Source organism: Misgurnus anguillicaudatus, chromosome 2, assembly GCF_027580225.2.
Source record: "Misgurnus anguillicaudatus chromosome 2, ASM2758022v2, whole genome shotgun sequence".
NCBI classification, from domain to species: Eukaryota; Metazoa; Chordata; class Actinopteri; order Cypriniformes; family Cobitidae; genus Misgurnus; species Misgurnus anguillicaudatus.
Window position 1 is genome coordinate 35,610,721 of NC_073338.2, and position 25,593 is coordinate 35,636,313.

Here is a 25,593-nt window from a genome sequence, read left to right on the forward strand (position 1 = left end):
TTGCTTACAATACTCTCGTCAGAATGCTCGTCCGTAACAACGTGGTATTTCACATCGATGTTAAAAGCGCACTCGCTTTCCATTGGCCCTCATCAATCTAGCTGGGTCAAACATCCAATCACAGACCTCAGCGTAGAGCACCGCGAAGTAAAACGTCGTTGTGCCGCAAAAAAGAAGCCAACGGGAATCCCACAATGCCAGGCGAGGGACCTCCTGTCGGAGAGTGAAGCTCCGCTGATTTCAATGAAAGAGGGGGAGAGCAGTAATGCAGAGGGATGTAAGATGGCAGAGCTACAAATGTTGTTAGAGGAAGAGATCCCGGCAGGAAAAAGAGCTCTTGTGGAGAGCTATCAAAACCTTTCAAGGGTCGCGGAATATTGTGAGAATAATTATGTGCAGGTACGAATCGGGGAAATTGTCTTTTTCTTTCATGTATTGTCTGTATCATTGTGGATGTGATTGAAATGTGAGCATTGCCTATGTAGCGTTTCAGAGAGGACCTTCATCAAACGGCGATGGTGGCGCATTGAGGCACGATTGGCGTGATATTTGCCTTTAATCTGAAACCTGAATGTTAGCCTTTGGATGAAATTGCCTTGTTTTAAGGCTCGTGCTCACAATACACGAATTCACTTTCAGAGGGTGTGTCTATGACCACTGTCTCAGAGACGTGCCGCTTTCTGTACGATGGATGGAGATAGGTGGGCTTTAAAAATGATCAAAGAATTTAATGATAAAAACAGATTTATAAAACAATTATGATTTGATGATCCATAGATTTCTTTTATCCATTGATCATGAGCTCCATTAGCATATTGCAGGTCATGTAGCATCAATGTATTCACTGCAAATTTGCAGCCAATACGTCATTTTTAAATTAACACGTAGCATGAACGCTATAGTGTTTTAGTTTTTTTTCCAATAATGTCAGTATGTTTCAGCTGAATTTGGTTTAATTGAATGTCCAAGCGGTGCCATGACTCTCCTGTGTCACAGCATAAATGTGAAGAAAACCCAGCATATCATATTAGGTATTTATTTCAACCTCTAAACGCTATTGAACAACATACAGATTTTTGCAACATCAGCTAAGAGAGGTCAGCTGAACGAAAAACATTTTCTCATAATATTTCAAATGCCCAGTCGATTTACACGGTTTTGCTTTTTAACGTCTATATTTGCGCGTATGCGTATTGCAAATGTGTATTGCATGTAGGACTGAATTGCGTGTCTGAACTCACCAGACGCCTAGACGCGAAATGTCGGTGATGGTGTGAATAAGTTATTGCTGACACACCTGTGTTAATCTGTCTCTCACTGAGCCTAGTCACTCACACCTACAGTCTCAGATCACCACATGTTAGTGTTGCAATATACAAGAGAGTCTATTACAGAATTCTGGAAGCTGTATTTCTTAGCATTATTTGGCCATCTTTTATCAATTTATCTGTTGTTGTTATAATAAAGAATAGTACAGTGTTCATCAGGTTTACTGAAATCTTAGTAATTTAATTTAAAACACTCTACATGTGAAGTAAGAGCATCTCTGTGCTGTCATGGTTTATAAAAACTGCTATGAAAGATGTTTACTGGCAGGAAGTACTTTGAGATTTTTTATGATTTTTTTTATGTATCTTACATATGATGGTGAATAAGCTGTTAGGGATCAAAATCATCAACCAAATGTTTTAATAGTCACTTTAAAATGACAGCAAAGACTTCAACACATTTAAATGTCATGGTTGATGTAGTAGTGTAAAAAAGATTCATTTGTGTGACCATCACATGTGATTTAAATTCTTTTAGAATGCTGTGAAACATTTTATATTTCTAAAATTACTAAAAATGTATATACTGATAAACCGAGGTTACATGTTTTTTTATAGATAGCTATGGTCAGTATAATTGATATATGTGACCCATCAAGCTGAAGTCTCATAACCTAATTATGAGATAGCATCAAAGTTTGATTTTAATAATTAGTTACTATGATTTTAATCTTTGACATGGCCTTACTCTGTCAATATTAAAGATATCAAGGTTATATTTTTACAGAATGTTCTTAACATAATGTAGAATGATTTTAGGTAGAACACAGAAAATCACTAAAAATGCCATTGCTAGTTTTTCAAGGACAGGGTCACACATAAAATTATGGTAAAATATAATAAATAAACAATTACATTTATTCAGGATTTACTCAAAATGCACATTTATGAAGAAGTATTTCATAAATAATTTGGTTAAAGGTTGTATTTGTTAACAATTACTTAAGGCATTAGATAACATGAACTAACAATAAACAATTCTTCTGCAGCATTTATTAATCTTAGTTCATGTTAATTTTGGCATTTATAATGCGTTTATAAAATCAAGCGTTGTAACGCTTAACATTAATTAATCCACCATAACCTAACATGAATAACTCAATTGACATTAACATTAACTTAAAGGAATAGTCCATTTTCTAAAAAAAAATCAAGATAATTTACTCACCACCATGTCATCCAAAATGTTGATGTCTTTCTTTGTTCAGTCGAGAAGAAATTATGTTTTTTGAGGAAAACATTGCAGGATTTTTCTCATTTTATGGACTTTAATAGAGCCCAACACTTAATACTTAACTCAACACTTAACAGTTGTTTTCAACTGAGTTTTTATAAACGCTCATCCCAAATGAGGCATAAGGGTCTTATCTAGCAAAACGATTGTCATTTTTGACGAGAAAAATAAAAAATATGCACTTTTAAACCACAACTTCTCTTCTATATCCGGTCCTGTGATACGCCAGCGCGACCTAACGTAAATGCGTAGTGACGTAGAGAGGTCACGGGTTACATATATGAAACGCACATTTGCGGACCATTGAAAAACAATAAACTGACACAAAGACATTAACTAGTATCATTCGACGTACAACAACGTCGGATCGGTCATCTTTCTCCACACTCGTAAACACTGGGGCGTAGTTTCGCGTTCGTCCTCTGTGACCTCTTGACGTCATATTGCGTGAGGTCACTCTGGCGTATCACAGGACCGGATATAGACGAGAAGTTGTGGTTTAAAAGTGCATATTTTTTATTTTTCTTGTCAAAAATGACAAGCGATTTGCTAGATAAGACCCTTATGCCTCGTTTGGATTGTTTAGAGTCCTTTGAAACTCTGTTGAAAAAAACTGTTAAGTGTTAAGTGTTGGGCTCTATTAAAGTCCATTAAAATGAGAAAAATCCTGCAATGTTTTCCTCAGAAAACGTGGTTTCTTCTCGACTGAACAAAGAGGGACATCAACATTTTGGATGACATGATGGTGAGTAAATTATCTGGATTTTTCTTTTAAGAAAATTGACTATTCCTTTAATACATGTTGAAAATCTATATAGTTTATTGTTTGATTATGTTAGTTAATACATTTGATTTACTTATGTTTACTATTACTAATCAGGCAGGTGGGCATGCTATTAGATGGTCTTATATGCCAAATATTTGCATAAATACATACTGATCAAAATCACCTGAAATACTTAAATATCACACAATTTAAACATTTCTGTGATTTATTGATGTAAAAATGCTTTGTCATCTCACAATATGGAAATACTATGCGTAATTTATGTATACACTTTAAAAATGCTGGGTTATTTTCAACCCAGCATTGGGTCAAGAAGGGATGAACCCATGTTGTATTTGTGATTTAACCTATGCCGGGTTGTTTTAAACGCCTTATTGAGTCAAACCTTTTTAGGGTTAATTGAACAAAACGGCTGGTTTTGTCCCTTTTTGGACCAACGCTGGGTTGAAAATAACCCTGCATTTTTTAGAGAGTATACTCTTTGTATAAAGAAACACTGTTATGAAACCCTAGTTACTTAAAGTTGGTATAGCGGTTACCAAATACCAAATTCTCCAGCCACTTAAACACACAGACGTTCTCATCAAAGGACTAAATGACTCATAGATTTTTCTCTTATGACTTTGGTGGGTCTTTCATTTTTTTTGAGAGGAGCTTTAGAACTCTGGCAGGGTTCTTTGGCACTAGACAGAATTTAGTCATGTCTTACAATGACATCAAGATTTCTTATCCAGAATAGGTCATGTAGGTAGGGTAATAATATGACATAGCAAGGCATTAGTTATTATATGTTCATTGTTCAAAATGTTAATTTGAGAAGTGGTCCATACATTCAGATGTACCGATCATTTTCACACAGTTTCATCATAATTTGGAATTAATTATTTTAATGTCATAATGTGCTTTAATCAAGATTTCATAATTCATTTGGTTTGTTGTTAGCTCTGTTTTGTGGGCAGATGCTGTAGAGTATCACAGCTGGGGCATTTAAGGGTCCATTCTTATTTACCCCACGTGCCGACACACACATGGTCTTTTAGAACAGCTGAGAATACTGATGTGTCGTAACAGGTGGTGTTTAAAGCAGGCCTGATAACAGTGCTGCATGCTTGCTGTACCATGTATAAGAGCGTCTTATATTTATGTTATGCCAAAAGCACGCCTATTTCCTGTATGTTTTACTTTGACATGAAGAGCTGAGATGCAAATCCCTTAAAGTGCATCTGATATGTTTCCTGGTAAATTAGTTTTTTTTATCAGACTCTTACTGGATTCTGCCAACAAATCTTTTTTTCTGAATGGACTGAGACTGGAATTAAGCAAATTTGAGGCAAAGTATCTAATGAATGTATAATACGTACTGAGAGCATTTGGTTAATATCATTATCTCATTTTTAGTCACTCACTTTTGCATCCTAGCTCTTCATATACTATTTGCTACTTGCAGAGTATGAAGTTTATTGCTGTTCACTATGTCACCAAATCAGCCTAAAGACCATAAAAAATTGGACGATTTTTGTCTGTCCCAGACGAAAGATTGCCATTGTGAAACAATCATTGAAATTTCTCTGATCATGGTTCTTCATCTGTGGTCCTATGTCGTACAGTGAGAGGTTAAAAGATGGCCGTTTTCCCGGTCGTGCGTCCAAAAATAGCCTACGATAGTTTTCTGACAGTGTCAGAAATTTTGCATAATCAACGCACAGTTTGTTTGCTGCTACAACCTGCGTACTGGTATTTGTTCACCACCACTAGTGCATGCTGGTAACATTGCACTAACGTGTGACGCAGCCGCTGAAGCTTCCGTGTCATCATTGTACAGTCTACATGCTTGTCGCACCCGAGTTCAAACGACCCATGTCGCACAGTGTGATAAGATATGATCCCACAGGAGTGCAAAAATCCTGCAATGTATTCCGGGCTTAAGGGGTTTCTGTAGCTGGTAGTGTGATGCATGTAACATCAAGGCCACGGGTTTCCTAGGGAATGTAGGACTTAATTAAAAGTATGGGACCCTGAATGCCTTAAAGGGGACATTTCACAAGATTTTTTAAGATGCCGAATAAATCTTTGGTGTCCCCAGAGTACTTATGTAAGTTTTAGTTTAAAATACCATATAGATAATTTATTATACCATGTTAAAACTGCCACTTTGTAGGTGCGTTTTTGGGTGTGTCCTGAGCTGATCTCTGCACTAAATGGCTGTGCCGTGGTTGGATAGTGCAGATTAAGGGGCGGTATTATCCCCGTTCTGACATCACAAGGGGTGTCAAATCAATGACCTATTTTCATACATGCTTGCAGAGAATGGTTTACCAAAACTAAGTTACTGGGTTGATCTTTTTCACATTTTCTAGTTTGATAGAAGCACTGGGGACCCAATTATAGCACTTAAACATGGGAAAAGTCAGATTTTTATGATATGTCCCCTTTAAGGCATTAAATTCCAAATCCATAAATGTAAGCATCAGTATGTGTGCTATTAATTTTAAAGCCTTAAGTCCTACGATTTATGCTTAAACATGGGAAAACTGTATAGGTTCATATTAAAGAAAAAACTAAAATCATATCTAGTAACCAGAATATCAAAGTGATGGGTTATGTTCGTATTTCCTTGAAAAGAATAGACATACCATCCATATACAGGGGTGCAAACTTGTCACCTTTCGGCGAAATTCGCCGTTTTTGATACAAAATAGGTCATTCTTGTGATTCGTCTAGATCCGAGTTTTTGAAAATGAGGTGTGAGGGGGGTCTGCGACATGGTAGCAGTAAATGAAATTATGAAAATCATGTCCAGCTATTGTGGCAACGATGTCAAATTACTAGCCAGTTTGGCGGGTTATGTTTTACAATTTATAGCCACCTCATTTGCTGCCGAAGTTTAAGCAGTCTGCAGATTGAGTGCACATACTTAACTCATAGTATTTTTTCATTTGAGGTTACGCGCCCACGTCACGTTGCTATGCATGTGGTCATAAAGCTTAACATTTGTTCACGCACCGCAGTTTTAAGTTAAGTGATTTTAAGCCGTTGACAACAGTGCTATATGCGCTATATACCTGTTTCTGTTTAAGAGGAGCGTGCAAGCCGCGTATTCGCTTATATAAGAGCGCTTGTGTCTTGTCACCTTTTTCACCCCTGATGAGTTTGCACCCCTGCATATAGAAGCACTATAGAAATATCACTGAACTTTTTTGCACAAGCAAGAACAACTTAAATTTTGTTCAAAATTAGTCAATTTTCTTAAAAAATATAAAAAAGATCAAAGATAATCCAGATAATGTACTCACCACCATATCATCCAAAATGTTGATGTCTTTCTTTGTTCAGTTGAGAAGAAATTATGTTTTTTGAGGAAAACATTACAGGATTTTTCTCATTTTAATGGACTTTAATGGACCCCAACACGTAACAGTTTTAATGCAGTTTAAAATTGCAGTTTCAAAGGACCCTAAACGATCTCAAACAAGGCATAAGGGTCTTATCTACCGAAACGATTGTCATTTTTGGCACGTCACACAGCCGGAGGAAGAAGATAAGTTGTTGTTTAAAAGTGCATATTTTTATTTTTCCTGTCAAAAATGACAATCTATCGCTAGATAAGACCCTTATGCCTCGTTTGAGATTGTTTAGAGTCCTTTGAAACTGCAATTTTAAACTGAATTAAAACTGTTAGGTGTTGAGGTCCATTAAATCCTGAAATGTTTTCCTCAAAAAACATAATTTCTTCTCGACTGAACAAAGAAAGACATCAACATTTTGGATGACATGGTGGTGAGTAAATTCTCTATTAGAAAATGGACTAATCCTTTAATAAGTCAGCTGGCATTAGCAAGGTCAATGTGCCATGAATGTGAAATATTTTTAAATGTTTTAAATTACCACAAATGTAGGATAGGGTTTATACAGTAAATGACTGGTTTCTGTATTGCATCATGCTTGTTGCAATACAATGAAACTGTAGTCTGAGGCTTTTATTTTGTGATCTGTTGATTTCATCAGGTTTTCTCACGTTTGTCTACATGTTCTGCTGTGTTTTATATTTGCAGTTAACTTGTTTTAGTGACCAGTTTAAGTTATCATTTAGCTTACATACAGTACTTATTAAGGAAATGGCAGCAGTTAGGGCTAGGCATTATAGGCATGTTTCATAAAAAGTGTATGTTTGTTTATATAAATGTAATATTTTGACTTTCTATTGTGTTTCGTGGCATATTCTCAAATTTTCTATTCTTTATATTACACCTTGGTTGTTTGAAATGATGTTTCCTCAGATTGAAAACATTTTGAAATAAATATTGTTTCAGATATATTGCAAAGCCATTGCATCAGAACACTTAACCACAGAAACAGTCTGTCTGAAATATCCTGGACTTAATTGCCTTGCTCAATAGAGAACACTATAGTGATGGTCCAGACATTGACCTTTGTGAGGCTCAAAGTAGAGGTTTTGGAACACATTAGGATACTGTGATCTTATTGGCAAAACAATTTCAACATCCAGTATCTTGTTGATTTATCTCACCTCTTTGCAGCTCCTGGGAATCAACAACCTTTCGTTGAATAGCACTTGTTTTTCCAAACAGCAGCTTCATGAACTGATACAATATTTCCTTCATAGAAATTCCAATATGCTTTAGTTTTAAATTATTATTCACAGAGGCATGACAGTTGAAGTTTAGGTTTAGGAAACTTTATTTCAGAAACATAGTCTGACCTTAATATTCCTGCTGTCATTTTTACCTTTGTGTAGGCGCAAGACAAGAGGAAAGCCCTCGAGGAGACCAAAGCCTACACCACCCAGTCTCTGGCGAGCGTGGCCTATCAGATCAATGCCTTAGCCAACAATGTGCTGCAGCTGTTGGATATTCAGGCATCACAGCTGCGTAGGATGGAGTCGTCCATCAACCACATCTCTCAGGTCAGCCCTGCATTATACCACCAACATTAAAAAGAACCAGGTGTTCCTTAATTTGTTTCCCTTGCTTAAAGGGATAGTTCGGCCAAAAACGATATTAAACCCATGATTTACTCACCCCCGGGCTGTCCGAGTTGCGTGTGTCCATCGTTTTTCAGACGGACACATTTTCGGATGTTTTGGAAAATATTTTAGATCTTTCTGTTCATTGAATGTAATGTTACGGGGTCCAACAATAGTCCACGACCTTCAAGTCCAAAAAAGTGCGTCCATCCTTCACAAATTAAATCCAAACGGCTCCAGGATGATAAACAAAGGTCTTCTGTGGGTAATCCGTGCGGTGTTGTTGTAGAAATATCCATATTTAAAATGTTATTAACGTTATAAACTACCTTCCGGTAGCGCCGCCATCTTAGACTCAGGAGAGAGTATTAGCGTAGTGTACGCACTTTTCTTAGTGACGTATGACAAATTCGGAGGGCGGGGGCACAGAGCAGCAGCAGAGAAACTCTGTACGCTGCGTAAGCTCTCATCCTGAATGCGCATCACTCCAAAATGGCGGCGCTACCGGAAGGTAGTATATAACGTTCATAATATTTTAAATATGGATATTTCTACAACAACACCGCACGGATTACCCACAGAAGACCTTTGTTTATCATCCTGGAGCCGTTTGGATTTAATTTGTGAAGGATGGACGCACTTTTTTGGACTTGAAGGTCGTGGACTATTGCTGGACCCCGTAACATTACATTTAATGAACAGAAAGATCTAAAATATTTTCTAAAATATCCGAAAATGTGTTTGTCTGAAAAACGATGGACATATGCAACTCGGACAGCTTGGGGGTGAGTAAATCATGGGTTTAATATCGTTTTTGGCCGAACTATCCCTTTAAAGGCTATAAACACTCGCCAAGCTCCAAATGTAAGTGTAAATTGGATATGCGAATAATGAAACAGGGTTACTGGTCAGTTAGTTACACAACGTAAGAATGATGATCATTACGTTAGTGACGCAAAGGTCGCAGTTTCTTTTCCAGGAACACACATACATGTATAAATTGAAAATAGCTTACAGTGGCTTTAAAGGAAAACACCACCACATTTAAATATTTTACTATGTTCTTACCTCAACTTAGACCAATTAATACATGCCTATCTTTTTTCAATGCGTGCACTTAATCTTTGTATAGCGCGTCGTGAATGTGTTAGCATTTAGCCTAGCCCCATTCATTCCTTAGGATCCAAACAGGGATAAATTTAGAAGCCGCCAAACACTTCCATGTTTTCCCTATTTAAAGACTGTTACATGAGTCCCAGGTAAACAAGTAAGTAAGTATGGTGGCACAAAATATTGGAATACACAGAATATTGTATGGCGGAAGAGCACTTAGTTTGCAGCACTTCGACCTTGGGCGCAGTAATATTGAAGTTTGAGAGAGGGGGAGTAGTCAGGAGTGATGATGTTACTGCCTATCGAGTTCGAAGTGCTGCACCTCATTCAAGCTAAAAACATTTTTGTGATTATATGGGAGTTTTTGCTAAATTTTCATTTTTCCATTAGCCTTATTTTCATTTTGCAATGCCAATTTGCACAATTAAAAGGGTAAGGGAAACTACAAAATGTAGAGGTACTCTACTATAGAATAGACCAATGACTGACACACATTAACTTTCACCCTAGTCAAAAATGTAACTGGGAAGCCAATTTTTGTTGTAAATCGAGAACACATTCCTAATGTTAAACAAGCAAAATGGTGTCCAACCGAATCAAATTCAAGATGTTTCTTCAAAGCGGACTTGAAAATGTGTTGACTGCAGATATGAACAGTAGTTAAATCCTTCCACTGTGATATGATAAAAGTGTATTTAAATATTTACCACCTCCTTACATCCTGTCAAAGTTTTTTTTACATGCTTTTCTAGTTTTTCACTATTCACAAAGGAATAACGTACACTCATTACATTTCTTTTTGGGACTTTGTTATTTTGCATTTGTCTAGTTACAGTATCTATTTACTATTTGTTTATTGGTTCTCTCAGTTTTCCCATGATTCATATTTGCTCACTGAGATCACGCTGATCCGATGTGAAAGAAGCAACAGATGGATAACATCAGCACATTTGGCCATGTGTAAAAATGAGCCTGAATCTCCAGTTGTCCTCAAATGCACATGTTTATTACTGTACCTACACTCTCCCAGACTCTAATCACTTATATTTTTCATAAATAATTCGATTATATAGCCAAGTCTATAGATTATGCAGCTTGTGTGTATCTTTAAAATGAATATGTTGTAAGACATTATTTGTGAAGAAAATTTTAGATACAATGAGCGCTCTCTGTAGATACAGTACATCACATTTGCATCACATTTTTTTCTACAGGGGGAGAGCTTTTATTGAGAGTTGTAATGGAGAGCCATAATGGAAACTGGATCTGATGATTTGCCTTCTATTAAAGTTAAAAGGCTCCTTTAAACTAGTTTGCCACCACTTTTCTCAAATAGGATGTATCTATATCTATAGGATGTATAGATATGGAAGTTAAAACGAGCAAGCAGTCTCACTCTAAGTTAGTAAAAGTGTATTATTAGATCCCATGTTTGGACAGCCCTATCTTATGGATGGTTTTCATACTATAATAAGCAATCTGGTATGGAACACCCACATAAATTGTAATGAATGAAGTCCCGCCCTCAATTCATTTCTATTTAAATATCCTTCGCTCTGAATCACAGAAGTGAAAGATAAGTTGGTGGCCAGCATTTTTACTTTAGGTTTCTGTGAGACACAATGAACAGCTATGCGGTCATATTACAGCAATAGTCTAATCCGGCAAGGATGAAGCATTAAGATACTTTCTAGGTTATATCAGATTATTAGATTTTCAATCACAAATCTTTCAGAGCAAAGAGCTCTTAACTTTAATAGGGAGGCAAAAGAGTTCAGATCAGTTTGTTAATGGATCTTATGGCTGCATTATTTGTATTGTTGTATGCAAACCTTATATTGGCCTAACCTGTGTTATTCTTGTTTTTTTTCTCTTTTGTACTCCAGTATCAGTGCTTCTTCAATTATTCATACACTTAATTAATTTAAAGCAATGCCACTTACTGCCAATAGAAAATCCATAAATACAATTACAGTTCATTGACACCATACAATACATTTCCTATGTTTAGACTGTGGACATTCATAAAGAGAAAGTTGCCAGACGGGAGATCGGGATCCTCACCACTAATAAAAACACATCTCGGACTCACAAGATTATTGCCCCCGGCAACATGGAGCGGCCCGTACGCTACATCAGGAAGCCCATCGATTACACGCTGCTGGATGATGTGGGTCACGGTGTTAAAGTAAGTTTTGCGGCCAGCCTTGACAACTGTTGTATCTTGTGTAGTAGTAAATAATGACTCAAATTTTCATTTTTTGGGTTACTGACTCTTTAAATTCTGCATAGTTATACCAGCACAAACAGCATTACGTACAATTACCTCCAGTTACCTCAAAGTATGTATTTTATTCATTGTGTTAGGGCTTCGTATTTATGTTAATTGTCTGGGAACAAGGGAAAGATCCTGGTGGCCTACAGGAGATGACATTACATTTAAATAGATTTAGTTATTAAATTCTGATACCCGTGTCTGCCCCCTTGATGTAATGTGCAGTCTATGCTTGAGAAAAAGCTTGAGAAGCATCTAAATGCAAAAATGTAAGCATGAATCCATGGCAAGTCATCACAAAGAAAATGTCACTTTAGTCATTTCATTGTTAATTAACAATGGATTCTGAAAACAATGCCATATTTCTGAATGGCACACAGCAACCTGGTGGTACCCATATATACACCAGCAGTATACATTTAACACTGGTGATTTTGCTGTACAAGAGGCCCGGATAAAAGGCAGGATAGGCAGGAATTATCTAAAAAACTTTTTTACACATTTGTTTAAACTGTCTTTATATACCAATACATAATTAAAATATAAGTACTCTGAAAAAGAGAGTATAAAACTCGAGTGTCTGTGGACCTCTCACCACTGTTTTAAACACAGCTAATTATTTCCATTCGGGACGAAACAAATGATTGGCTTGCGCGACTATCACTCTCTCTCGCGACCATGGCACCGCCCCTGTTGCTACGGGATCTGCCCACACATGCGCACACCCGATTGATTTGAACGTGCACGAGACACTCTAGGAAGAGCAAAAGTACGGCAGAGAAAGAGCAATCAAAACGCACAGTACCTGCATATGCAGTCAGCGAAGGCAAATAAGGGAATAAACGAAGAAATCAAACGAGAGTAAATATCGTGTGGCTTTTCCTCGAGTCGACGATGCGGTAGCGGTATTGTCTCCGGAGTGTAGTCCTCATTAGAGTCAACAATGCTTTCATCACGGAAACTCTTACATGCAAAACACCATATATGTTATGAATCTTCCACGAAATTCACCTTCATCACAGTGTAACTGATGGTAATGAAAAAACTTGTTTTAATGCAACCTGTTTTTAGCTTTGTTTTATAAATATAACTAGCTTGTTCGTTACCGAATCAAACTAAATATATTTTAAACTTTACCAGTATCCATATGCTAGCTTAATGGTGAGTACTAAAAGCCATCCTATTTGTTTATATTCATAGTGATAAAGTTAGGTGTATTATTACATGTGATTGTGACATGCTGCTCCCAGCAGAGCCGGTCAGCGTCACACGTTCATGTGTTTTGGGGGCGTGGCTTTAGAAGAAACCCAGAAGGAAGGGGGTGGAGTGAATTGAAGAGAGAGGTCTACAGACACTCGATTTTTATACTCTCTTTTTCAGAGTACTTACATTTTACTTATGTATTGGTATATAAAGACAGTTTAAACAAATTTGTAAAAAAGTCTTTTTAGATAATTCCTGCCTATCCTGCTTTTAAGCAGATTTGAAATTAATGTATTTGATGAACATATAGTACATGCCGAGATCATTCGATCAATATCATTATCTAATATTTTACGGAGGTGGCGTTTACTGGGTTCCTCAATTGCAAATACAGGGGTATTTATACACCGACTAATCAAAGACTACAAAGACCATGAACTAAGGACTACAAAGTGACAAAACAGTGTGTTTCAAAATGAAAGATATGATCATGAAAATACAAAAACACACAAAACACTTACACTTTATGCCCTGTGTGCCATTTGTTTTATAGCATAACAGCTGTCTCTGTGTGTAATTACAATATATTACAATATATTAAAGTAATGCATAAGTCACATCAGACTGCTTTAGATAGCATTATTTAAAAGACAGATGAGGTAATCATTCATGCATGGTATGCAGCGGGATTTTGCATGTTTATGACTGTTATGACAATTTGTGTGTGTGGTGTGACTGCGCGTGTGTAGAGCCCTTCTCGGGTTTCCCTCATTATATTTATGTTATTAAATTATTCATGTCCATCAATGTCAGCTCTGCTGTTATAATGACATCACTTCAGTCATTCTGATGTTATCCCTGTTATGTAGGCATTAGATTGCCCCTAAGATGTAATTGAGATAGACCCGTTTTTATTTTGACCTTTATGTGTCTCTTATTGTGTTGGTGAGATGATGGTGCAGTATCATGACAGTGTCATAATTCACTTGTGCACTAGTAATTTCATTCCCTAGACATGTAGCTGAGGCAGGCCTTCAGGCCATTTGCCAACCGCTCACCCCAGAACCTGTTTTATATGCTTTATCAGATCCGGCTTGAATCACCCTGGCCTTTCTCTTCCCCGTTATTAAACGCCCTGCAGGCCGCGCCCTCATAATGCCTAGGAAACTTAACTCCGTAAATGTTGCTCATTTTGCAATGGCAAACTAATGATAATTATTTATAATTTGAGCTGTTGGGTTATTAAAATGAATTGGTGATACAATAGTGTAGATAAGATTTCTACATCTTACTTTGAGGGCCGTATTTACAAAAGTTTCTTCAAAGATAGCCATATTATAATGTGGCCAAAAAAACAAGGTCCAATTTCTACTTGATTCAACCCTTAAAAAGTACTTCTGCTGGTATAATGTAGTCAGATTCAAATGTTTAGGCTTATTATAAACTAAAGTTAACACATGTAACACAACCTTTTTTTTAAATGTGATACCATAGTATTTTTTGTTCCTCCTTACAAAAATGGTTTAACTACATAATGGTTTCTGCTAAAATTATACCATGGTTACTACAAATGATTAATTTTCATAAGGGTTTTGTTAGTGTAATAGCATCTTTATATATACTGTGATAACAGTTGTTACATTATTCAGAATGTTTAACAGATTATTTTGTGTGCAAAACTATTCATTTAATATACTTTGAATGTTACAGACATACCATTGTTTCTTATTGTATTATGAATAATATTAGGTAGTACAGATAGATCAAATCTTAAACGCAAGTTTCAAGTGTTTGAGAAAATTAGCATGTATTATCTGTCCATTTATGTTGAAAGTAATGATACTCCATAATGACCTACATGTGTCCTATTATCTTTTATTATCTATTAATACAACATACTACTTTGTTAGTAAACAACTGACATGTTGTATTAATAAAACATTAAGTGTAATTAATTATAAATGCACCCTATGTTTAAAAGCATTGTATTTATAATGTTGTTTTCTAGAGTAAATGAGTCTGATTAGAAGATCATTTTGATTGACATTAATAGTGATTACCATTCAGTTGCTTTGACTTCTTAGCTTGTGTCTCGTGATGCTTGTCAGTGAAATTACATGATGTGTGTTTGTGTTCTTAGAGTTTTTTGTTTTACTTATCTTTCACTTTTATATTCAAGCTAAAGTAATTAAATAACGTGATTTATCCCTTTTCTTTCTTAATGCTTTCACTTAGTGGCTTAAAGCAAAGGTAAGTGCACCATTACATGACCCACAATGCTTTGCAGCTCTAGTGTCATCATTTTTCCATTTATGAATTTTTCGACAAATTGCACCCCTTTAATTATAAAACTATAAAAGCCCACATCATGATGCTTTTCGGTAATTTAATGTGTATAAAATATTTTAATATGTTTTCTGTTGCTTTATGTAAAACTAGCTACTGCTGATAGCAGTGAAATTCAGCCTGTCTTCATTTGACAACATTTCAGGAACTCATCACCTCTTTTTGTTGCCATTTTGCTAGTGATGAAATCAGGTCTGTTTGTCCAGACAGTGTAGTCAATATCCACTACATTGGTTGCTATGGTAATGACGTAAGCAGACGTTTTCATAAATCATCATTTTATCCACCTGTTTCTTGACGTAAATGTGGGTGCCGCCATCTTTGAGCTTTCCTGTTTATGACTTCCGGTGAGCCACTAAAGCTAATGGTAGTCTATTGCGTAGGACACAAGTGTGCTGTTTAATGTTTTTTTATGAAATCCAGGAAGACCGACATAATTTGTGCAGTTAGGGGTTGGCATACTAGCTAATACAAACGCAGTAAGTCTCTATAAAACATTTGTTTTAACCATAATCCATGCACGAAAACTGAATGTGTATGTGGTGCACATGCACTCATGATCTGTATTTACAAATCCATCCAGTAAAACATTTCATAGAAACTGCCAGTAAACAATAAATACAATAATTGTTTAAAAACAACTAATATTATGCTAATAAAAATATGCTGATTTATTTATTCTGCTACTATATATTAATACAAAAATGCGATTATAGTACAGAATATATACCGCATAATCTGCTTAGTTAATGTTTATAATAGTTTGAAATGTGTTTGCGCATACTTTTGTTATGTTTTAAATGAAAAAGCAAATACTTTAAAAAGTAAGCAAATAATTTCATAAATGTATGTCTCCACCTAGTGCGTAAGAAGCGATGTAATATTATTTTCATAAAACGAAAACAATACTCAATACATGTAGTAGTTTAATATGTTTATTATGGTTTGTTCAAATAACTTACAATGTTATTTGTACAATGTACAATTCTACTATACTCACACCAGAGGGACAGTTGTGACATTTTAAACCAGCCCCTGAAAAGTTAAAAACACAAGGTCTTGGTAAATTCCATGTAAAAACACTTGACTGACTTTCTCATTGTAAAGATACTGGTATGTCTCTGTGCTTTTTTATTTGCGCATTAAAGACCCGTCACCCCCCATTCAACAACACAAAATGATTGAATATATCTTCATATATCAAGCCACTTCTTAATTTCATCCTCACACTGGTTCATACATGGCAGGTGTAGTAAATATTAACTGTTTAAATCATGTTTTATGCGTGCTCCTACTACACTGTTTTCTACCGGCTGTCTATTGAACCAGAAGTCTCGCACCGGAAAGGAAATACGTCACATCACTTACTTCCGCGTTCGAGAAAAAGGTGAATACCGAGAATAGCTGTCAGTCAGAAAGTGGAAAGAGTCGATCATAAACTTTTTTTGAAGTGCATTACTATGTTTAAAATTGCTTACATGTTCACTACTATCTTACTAGGGACGGCCAAAGCTCCTCTTTTCCTTTAGTGTGAGGCTTTGCTCAATTGTTTTTTTTTTTTTTCTATTTCATCAAACGTCTATTTCATATTTGACTGAGATATGCCAAAAGATCATCAGTTTGCTGTCTATCTTTAACAGAGCCTATTATAATTCATATTTTTCTGGGATAAATAATGCTATATGATGAACACAGCTAATTTGCAGTTGAATTATCAAATGTTATCATAACTGTAAGTACTGTCATAATGTTAGGGGTAATGTACCTGTGGAAATGTGTTTCAGCAAGGGAATAACCAACCAGCTCGTGGAAGTGGTGGAACATTATCCAGGACCAACCCACCTACACAGAAGCCCCCAAGCCCACCCATGGCAGGAAGGGGTACTCTGGGGTAAGATGCCACTATGAAACCAATCACAATATATTAATTTTTCTCTTCTAATGCATTTGTTGTCTTTTGTGACACAAGTTTATATTACTTTTTTTGCAGTTTTCTGTCATTTGTAATGACTTAACTGCATTAAATTGACTTATTTACTTAATGTTTGTGCTTTTTAGACGTAACACTCCATATAAGACCCTTGAGCCTGTCAAACCTCCTGTGGTGCCTAATGACTACATGACCAGCCCGGCTCGACTGGGCAGTCAGAACAGCCCTGGACGCACAGCTTCACTCAGCCAGAGACCCAGAACACACAGGTATCTCACAAATGCACACACATGATGTCACAATACAAACATTTTAGCACGAGAAACGTTGCATTTGGTTTTTAATCACATTTAATTACTATTTTCAGGTTTTCAAAAATCATAATCTTTGATCACTTTTTTTAAAAAACGTATGTTTTAGTAGCTTTTTGTAACTGTAATTCAATTGGCTGGCTCTGTCTTAGTGGTAGCAGTGGGGGCAGTGGCGGTCGTGAGAACAGCACTAATAGTGTGGGAATTCCTCTGGCTGTGCCAACACCCTCCCCTCCTAGTATGGCACCAGGTGAGAATGCATATTTTATCAATTTTTTTCTTACTGTACTTTTAAACAAAGTGTCAAACTTACTTTTAGACATTCAGACTAGGGCTTGACTGTGGTAGACGAATGTGCTATTTAATCTGCTTAACCCTAACAGGTCCCTTGAGGTCAATCTTACCCCCAAGCCACTTTTCTTTAGTTAAAAAACATGGTTACCCTTATCTCAGTGGAAGAAAACTTTGTGACTTTTCTAGACTATCTGTCAATATTCATATAAAAAACTGGACTTGATTTGGATGTCTAAAGATGTGTAAAAGATTTACCAAAAGAGGCCCTTTGGGGTAAAAATGACTCAAATTGAAAATGAATGGGTAAAAAAAAAATCTTTTTATTTGTCAAAAAAAAAATGCATCCAGAATAAATCTGAAAATTTCAACATAGAAAAGTAGGCCTGGTACTAGAGCACAAATGCAATATAGAAAAAACATGCTCAATCACACACACACACACACACACACACACACACACACACAAACACACAAAGTTATGACTGCTACAGAGAGCATTTTTATAGAATTTTGCAACAAAAAAAAAACAGCCACAAATGCAGAACAAAGATGTAAAGTTGTGGGCTCTAATGCTCACACAGGTGCGTGCACACACACACACACACACACACACACACACACAGGCACGCATACACACAAACACACCACACACATACAAACTTACAAAGATGGAGTAACACTTACACACACATAAAGACACAGACATGCAGAAAGACAAGTTACACACACACACACTTACATTCAGTCAAATTTCTGTGGCATTTTGTAAAAACAGCCATTTCAAAATGCATCCAAACTACTAAAATGTCTACTATTTGAAATAATATTTCTAACTTTCTAATGTTTATATATAAAAATTCACAAAATATATCACTAAAGTAGTGATGTGAGCAGTTGGCGACATCCAGTGAAATGAATGGGTCTCTATGGACCTCTGCTGGTCGAAATTATTTATTTCCTAAACCATGGGTCTTCAACCGGGGGTCCGCCGGGACTGCAAGGGGTCCGCCAAATGATGTTTAACCACAAGCTATTTTTTTTGCTTAAAACGTAAAATATATGTTAAAAACGTTACATGTCCCCTTTAAGTTGTGCTCGTGCGTGGCCGCATAGGCGCGCGTTCAGTTTAGCCAGCGGACCAAAATAAAACATCTGAAGGTTATTAATGTCCAATAGGAAGCAGCAGTAGGGACAGAAAAGGCATAAAAAACAGGTAAATCTTATAGGCATGTGTGTCTTTCTTTCAAAATGTTATTTTAGAATCAGCGCGACATGTTGTCTCATCTATATTTCTGAACTTGGACGGCTGTTTCACGCGGTTCAGATTTAAAACGCTAATTCAACAGTCAAATCACACCACACCGCGTCTTCATTATAAGCTGTGACAAAACTATCACTCGCATTTAAAAATGAATGAAACGTGCGCCGTGATGGTGCTTTGTGCAAGATTTATAGTCAGGTTGAAATCCGCCTCTCAAAAAGTTGCCCCAAAGAGATGCGCGCGGACTCGTTGCACGTTGTTCTCCTGAGTCTGATATGAAGCTATGCAGAAAATAAACCTGCGTTACTCAAACTCGTGACAATGATGATACACGAGAAAGGCAACAAACCTCTTAATTATAATGTAGCACAACCTCTATCCCCACCAGAATAGAGAGTCTTTGTGCCATTCACCATGATCAGTCATCTTTATAAACTGAAAGCCCAGGTTCAGGTAAATTCACAGTAAAATGAAAATCTACGCTGCAAATACCTTAAAATAATATTATATTATTATTATTATTATTATATTAATATAAAAAACGAAATCTACTTTAACAAAAAAATTATGCATTTACAACAACAGCATAATAGTGTAATTGTACTGTCTTAATATATTATGGCTGTGTGAAAATATGGTTGGTTTCTATTTATAAAACAGTTCCAGTCCTTGATTCTGATTGGTCAATAGTTGTACTTTACCACACTTTGAGTTGTGCCTAATACGAAAAACAGCCTCTCGTACCTTACTGATCAGTATTACACATTTAGTATCAGGGGGTCCCTGCTCCATGGCTCTCTCATCTAAGGGGTCCCCGACCCAAAAAACGTTGAAGACCCCTGTCCTAAACTGTAAAGGGCGGTTTCCCGGACAGGGATTAGACTAGTCCTAGATTAAAACATTTTTAAGAGCTGTCCAAACTGAAAACAACTTGAACTGACATATCTTAAAATACACCAGTGCCCTTTGTTTTGCCTCAAAATGCACACCAGTAATGTTTTAGTAAGGCATGTTTGTTAAAACTAATTATATTTCCTAATTAAACTAATGTCTAGTCATGGGTTAAGCTAATCTCTGTCCGGGAAACCGCCCCTATGTCTTTTATGTTTTTTTTCTAAACACCAGATGGCCGAATTCAACACATAACATCTATTCTAGATCAATATCTAACAACAATTTAAATCAAATTAAGAGCATAATTAATGTGAATTTTTCATTAAAAAATATTTTACATTCAAGATAATGGTGTAGCTGAAGAATTTTGTGGTAAACAGGTAAAAAAAGTACTTCATATTTCCCAAAACACAGCATTAATGTATAGATGGGAAGTAAACAAAAAAGATGTATTTGTATCATTAAAAATGTATATATTTTTTGTAATCACTCTTTTAATTTCTGGGGTCATATTTACCCCCACAGATTTTATGAGTGTTATATTAAATATAAAAACAAAAAAATTACCTTCAGTGTCTTTTGCTATGTGGAGCATAAATTATAAATAAATTTAATAGGTATTTATTTAATTAAATGATCAAATAGGTGATTATGTGTTCAAGGATTTTCATTTTTTGATTGTATGATCCTACATTGTAAGATTTTTAAATGTTTTCCCCTCTGTTCTTCTTACTGCAGTGGTTCCTCCGGGTCCAGGTTTGGGCCCCATCCCGATGTCTCAGTTTGGGACGATTTCTCGGCAGATCTCCAGACACAATTCCTCTACCACTTCCTCTTCTGCTTCTATGGTGTCAGCTACTGGCACCTACCGGCGCGCCCCTGCCAGCTCATCACAGTTTTCTGTGCCTCAGCCCCACCTGAACGGGGGTCCTACATACCCCCCGAACACAAGTGAGTCCAGTTTCATAAAAAATAAAGTTGTATGATGGCCTCCAAAGGATTAGGCATTTCATGCACAAAAAAATATTACAAACCGATCAAGATGTCAGTTTGGATTTTGTTTTCGAGAGGTTATTGTCAACATCTAGTAACCAATGATCTGCCTGTTTTTCTGCTTTTTAATCTCTTCATGTCACAATAACACACAACACCTCTCACCTTCTGCATGTTTCTATGTCTCTGTGGGCTGTTTGTCTCATATTTGCCTGTCTATGTATGTGTGTGTCTGTTTATGCCTCTAGTGTCTGTCGCTCCACCGCCACCCCCTATGGCGCAGCTGACGCCTCAGATTCCTCTTACTGGTTTTGTAGCCAGAGTTCAGGAGAACAGTGAGTACTGCACACATTAGCATAGAGCTTCGCTCTTCTTGTGCCTGCAAAAGTATATGCCAGTACTTATGGTGTATGTAGTGGTAAATTGCATTCAGTTTACGTACTATATGCAAAAGACCCTATAGCAACCATGGGAAGCATTTTCTTCTAAATGATTCAAATCTAACTAATTTGAGGTTATGGTTTATTTTTATTGCAATGCATACAGTAGTCATTTAAAAGGTTAATGAGGTTTGTTAAGGTTAATTCATATTTGTTTAGTTACAGACAGTCCATCGCCACCACCTCCTCCTCTACCTGAGGACACAACCCTGTTTGAGGAAGCAGCTCCACCCCCTCCACCTCCACCTGTGGATTATGATGAAGAAGATGGGGCCCTTGTGCAATATAATGACCCATATGCTGATGGAGACCCCCATTGGGCCCCAAAATCTTATATGGAGAAAGGTAAGTGTTTTCTCTTTTAACTCTCTCTCTCATTTAAAGGAAAAACATAATACTGTAAAATTATGATGTTATGATTGGAGTAGAGCATTGTGGTACCAGCAGAATAGGTTGTGGGTTTAAATAAAAGCATCTGGCAAATGCATAAATGTAATTTATACAACAGTTCTTTCTGGTTCTCCAATCTGATGCGATATTGTACTGATAACGGCACAGTAACCGCTTCACCTTTCGTATCATTCCGCCACCTAGTGAATGGAGGTCCTAAACAGGCTCATCTCTGAATGGAAAAACACAGACGCCCTGTTTTTAAACACTCTCCGTGTGTCTCATTAGTTCACTAGCTCATAAATCAGTCTGTGAATCCCCAATCGGAAGTTATTATTCTGTCAAAGATCAGCGCTCTTGGATGTTACGTTAAAGTTAATGGGAGTAATGTCTTGTCACATCGTGTGGACACTTGGAAAGAGCAATGTAAACTATTTTTTTCTGGAGCAATATCTCTTCTCAGAACGCGAAAACACCGTGGAACTGCAGGTAAGCACCACAGCTTTCAAATGTGGACATTGATCATTTATTTAATCGCGACGTGACTATTAAAGCATGTTATGAGATATCGCCACTGGTATATTTATAAGCAGCAAGTAGTACTGACAAGAACGAAGTCTAATAATAACCGAGTGCTCGTATCGCGTTAAGATGAAATGGTAAACCAATAGTAACATTATAGAAGTATAGTTTTATTAACTTTTACCTCGCGCCAAAACAATAACAACACAAAAGACACTTAATATGAATAAGAAAGCAAGTAATAGTTTCATCATGACACCAAATACTGCTGATTTGATCTCATTTTTGACCATCAGGCCAACATGAAAGCCAAGGAATCCCTGTCAGAGATGTAGCCCGGAGAGGGCGGTGGTCAGCGGGGCGAGTGAACACTGACGTCCGCTCATGCTTTGGTTCTCATACGTACCAAATCTCACTAAGCAAACGTTCAAACAGGCGCTATCTTTACTAATCGACTGCAGATTTAAATATAATACATATATATTCTCGACTGAACTAATCTTAAAACTACACTTTGTGACCAAGAAATTGTAATATTTAAAAACGGCGAATCCGTCCATTGAGTTAATATGAGATTCAAAGCAGCCGAAAGTGTTGCCTGTCATTCTGGCCGCCCTCAAATCCGTGGCGGAAGAAGTAGTTCTCAAACAAAGAGGCTTTTAAAATTACTCCGTTGTTGTTTTCTAGTTTTCATTTTTCAAACGTGTGCCGTCGAACTGTTGTATAAAAGCAATATCGCTTACGGCCTCGTGCCTCTGGCCTAATCACAGCCGTGATGATATACTCAAGCGATATTGCTTAAGTAATAGCTTACCATGTCTAAATCTCTTTCAGTGGTGGCCATCTATGACTACACAAAAGACAAAGACGATGAGCTCTCCTTCATGGAGGGCGCCATCATCTACATCATCAAGAAAAATGATGACGGATGGTTCGAGGGTGTGTGTAATGGTGTGACCGGACTGTTTCCTGGCAACTACGTTGAATCTATCATGCATTATGCTGACTAATGCTTAATCCCAGAGACAACGCAGCCAATCAGCTACAAACATTGCAAAGTGCATTAGGAAATGACCGAATGTTTGATTTTAGTCCAGTCGGTGATCTATCAAAGCATCTACAATGCTCATTGGATTATGAAAAGAAACAAAAAGAAACTTATTTCTGGTTATGTTGCCTCATATGTTTTGTACATATATTACAGTGAGATGTTGGCTGTAGGCTTTTACTAGTGTTTGTTTTTGTGTGTTTTGTCAGTGTACAGAGACCCGTGTTTGCCAAGAATCAGCTAGGGATAATTCCTTTTTTATTTTAAATTTTTCTTTTTTTTCTGTTTTTAACTCATCTGTCAAGTTCTTCCTTTATGGCAGGAAGAAATGTATGAATGTGATTTCTAAAAATTAGTCAAAAAATAGGAAATCGTAAATTTTTTCTTTTCTTGCATTTTGCCTTCACAATTTGCTAGTATCTTCTATCATTTTACCTCATGACTTTAGGTAGGAATAAAACAGATGCAGTTATATGAAGAGATTGTCCTGTATGTCAAGAACATGCCCAGGTCATATTTTAATAAAAAAAGTAACTAATCGTTTAAATTTTGCATTTAGAAAACGAACATTTGCTGTTTTTCAGAACCATTAGATTTTCTGCATTGTGACATTATTTTAAACTTATAAAAAATATAGTATTCTCACTATTGTTACACAAAAATTATGTTATTAAAAAATTATGTATAAATTATATATAAATGATGATATTTGATGTACTGCTTTTATGCTTAAGAAAAAATATTAGCAGTAATAGAGTGCTGCATGGATGATGTATTTTTATAGGCCAACCCTGGACGTTTGGGGTACACTGGTTTCCTCACTAAAAACCAGTTCATTTTTCCCATAGACTTTTGATTATCGCAAAAAAATAAGCTCTGTGTTTAAAGGTGTAGCGTAGGACTTTTTCGAATTTTAGAAAAGAACCGCCTTCTCCACTTTTTAAAAAAATGCAATTGTGCAACACTCCTGATTGACAACTAGGAGGACCAATAGTCTTGATGATCCACCCAGAAAAAGAAAATCCTCTGCAAAAGCTTTAACAAAAGTTTATGACACTTCAACGTCCAACAAGATGATCTTCACAGAAGATGAAAAATCCAATTTCAGAATAATTATTACAAAAAGATCAGAAGTAAAACATGTAATGGTAAAACAGCGAGTAATGAGAGAATTTAGAGGTGAAATGGGGGCAATTGTTATTCAAATAATGTACCAATGCAAAAAATCTTACTGGGTCTTTAAAAACAATTACATTTTCTTTGTGCAAAATATAATTTCTTGAGGAAATGTGATCTTGACATGTTTTTTTTTTTGTGCAAAATCATGTTTAAACTGTGCCAAGCCGGCCATTGATAGTATTCAGAAAACTGACTGTTGTTGTTTTAAACTACTGAAGTATTGTGAATCCTTATGTTGCACTGACCGAGGGGAACCATTCTCTGACTAAACCAGTCCCTAACATTACCCACAGATTTGTTTCTTAAAGTCAGGTATTGTCATTGTATAATTTATGTAAGAGGACCACACAAAGCAGAGTCTGTCCATTTTTAATGGCCAGTTCAGTAGGTTTGCTAAATTTTGGAGATAATCTGTTGATTTAATGGAAGAATCAAGTTTAGTGTACAGTATGGATGAATGTGAACTCATGGCTGATCTGAAAACTAAGCATGGCACAAACGTTGAGATGTTTCTGGTTTTTCTGGTGTCTGGTTTTACAAAGTGTCTCAAACTGCTGTTGAAGGTAAACAGTGTTTGGTTAGCAGTTTTATTTATTGAATCCAATTAAATATCTGTGAGAATGTAAACTCACAGCTGTCTGAACAATGACCTCTCAATGTTAAGCATTGCGAGGCCTTGTCAAAACATGTGCAAGTGATCTGTAATGTAAATGTCATGTAATTTGCAGACAATCTGCAAATAATATAATCTATAATCGTTTTGTATATATATAATCTGTTCTTCTTTTTATGTACAGTCTCTTTTTATAATAAAGCACTGTCCTGTGCAACACATTGTGTTTTATTAATAATATATTATTACGTAGATACTGGATAATTTAGAGTTTAAAGGCGGGTGCATGATTTTTGAAAAACACTTTGGAAAAGGGAGTCGGGCTGAGTACCAAAACAAACATTTGTAGCCAATCAGCCGTAAGGAGCATATCTACAACCGACATTGTTGCCTGGGTTGCGCTGCTGCGCATGTGTGGGGCGGGTATATCAAAAGAATGTCCAGATTC

At 36.4% G+C, this 25,593-nt stretch overlaps 1 protein-coding gene across 4 annotated transcripts; it reads left to right on the plus strand.

The window, feature by feature from the left end:
* Positions 1-90: 90 nt before the first annotated feature.
* On the plus strand, positions 91-25,364 carry abi1b (abl-interactor 1b). Of its 4 annotated transcripts, XM_055202963.2 has the most exons (11): positions 97-399; positions 8,106-8,273; positions 11,458-11,634; positions 15,160-15,174; positions 17,055-17,161; positions 17,329-17,469; positions 17,664-17,761; positions 20,699-20,911; positions 21,202-21,288; positions 21,553-21,738; positions 23,140-25,364. In XM_055202963.2, exons 1-11 carry the CDS (start codon positions 244-246, stop codon positions 23,313-23,315), a joined length of 1,524 nt encoding a protein of 507 aa, XP_055058938.1. In that variant the 5' UTR covers positions 97-243; the 3' UTR covers positions 23,316-25,364. The 4 variants fall into 4 exon arrangements, with proteins under 4 accessions (XP_055058940.1, XP_055058942.1, XP_055058938.1 ...); XM_055202965.2 differs by lacking the exon at positions 21,202-21,288 and having other exon boundaries at positions 91-399; XM_055202964.2 differs by lacking the exon at positions 15,160-15,174 and having other exon boundaries at positions 101-399.
* The last annotated feature ends 229 nt before the right edge of the window (positions 25,365-25,593 follow it).

What these genes read in the sequence shown, in the direction of transcription:
- abi1b (XM_055202963.2), top strand. Translation starts at nt 244, where the DNA reads ATGAAAGAGGGGGAGAGCAGTAATGCAGAGGGATGTAAGATGGCAGAG. An exon ending in CAGAGACCCAGAACACACAG is followed by an intron (nt 17,470 to 17,663) that starts GTATCTCACAAA and finishes GCTCTGTCTTAG; the next exon opens with TGGTAGCAGTGGGGGCAGTG. An exon ending in AAAATCTTATATGGAGAAAG is followed by an intron (nt 21,739 to 23,139) that starts GTAAGTGTTTTC and finishes AATCTCTTTCAG; the next exon opens with TGGTGGCCATCTATGACTAC.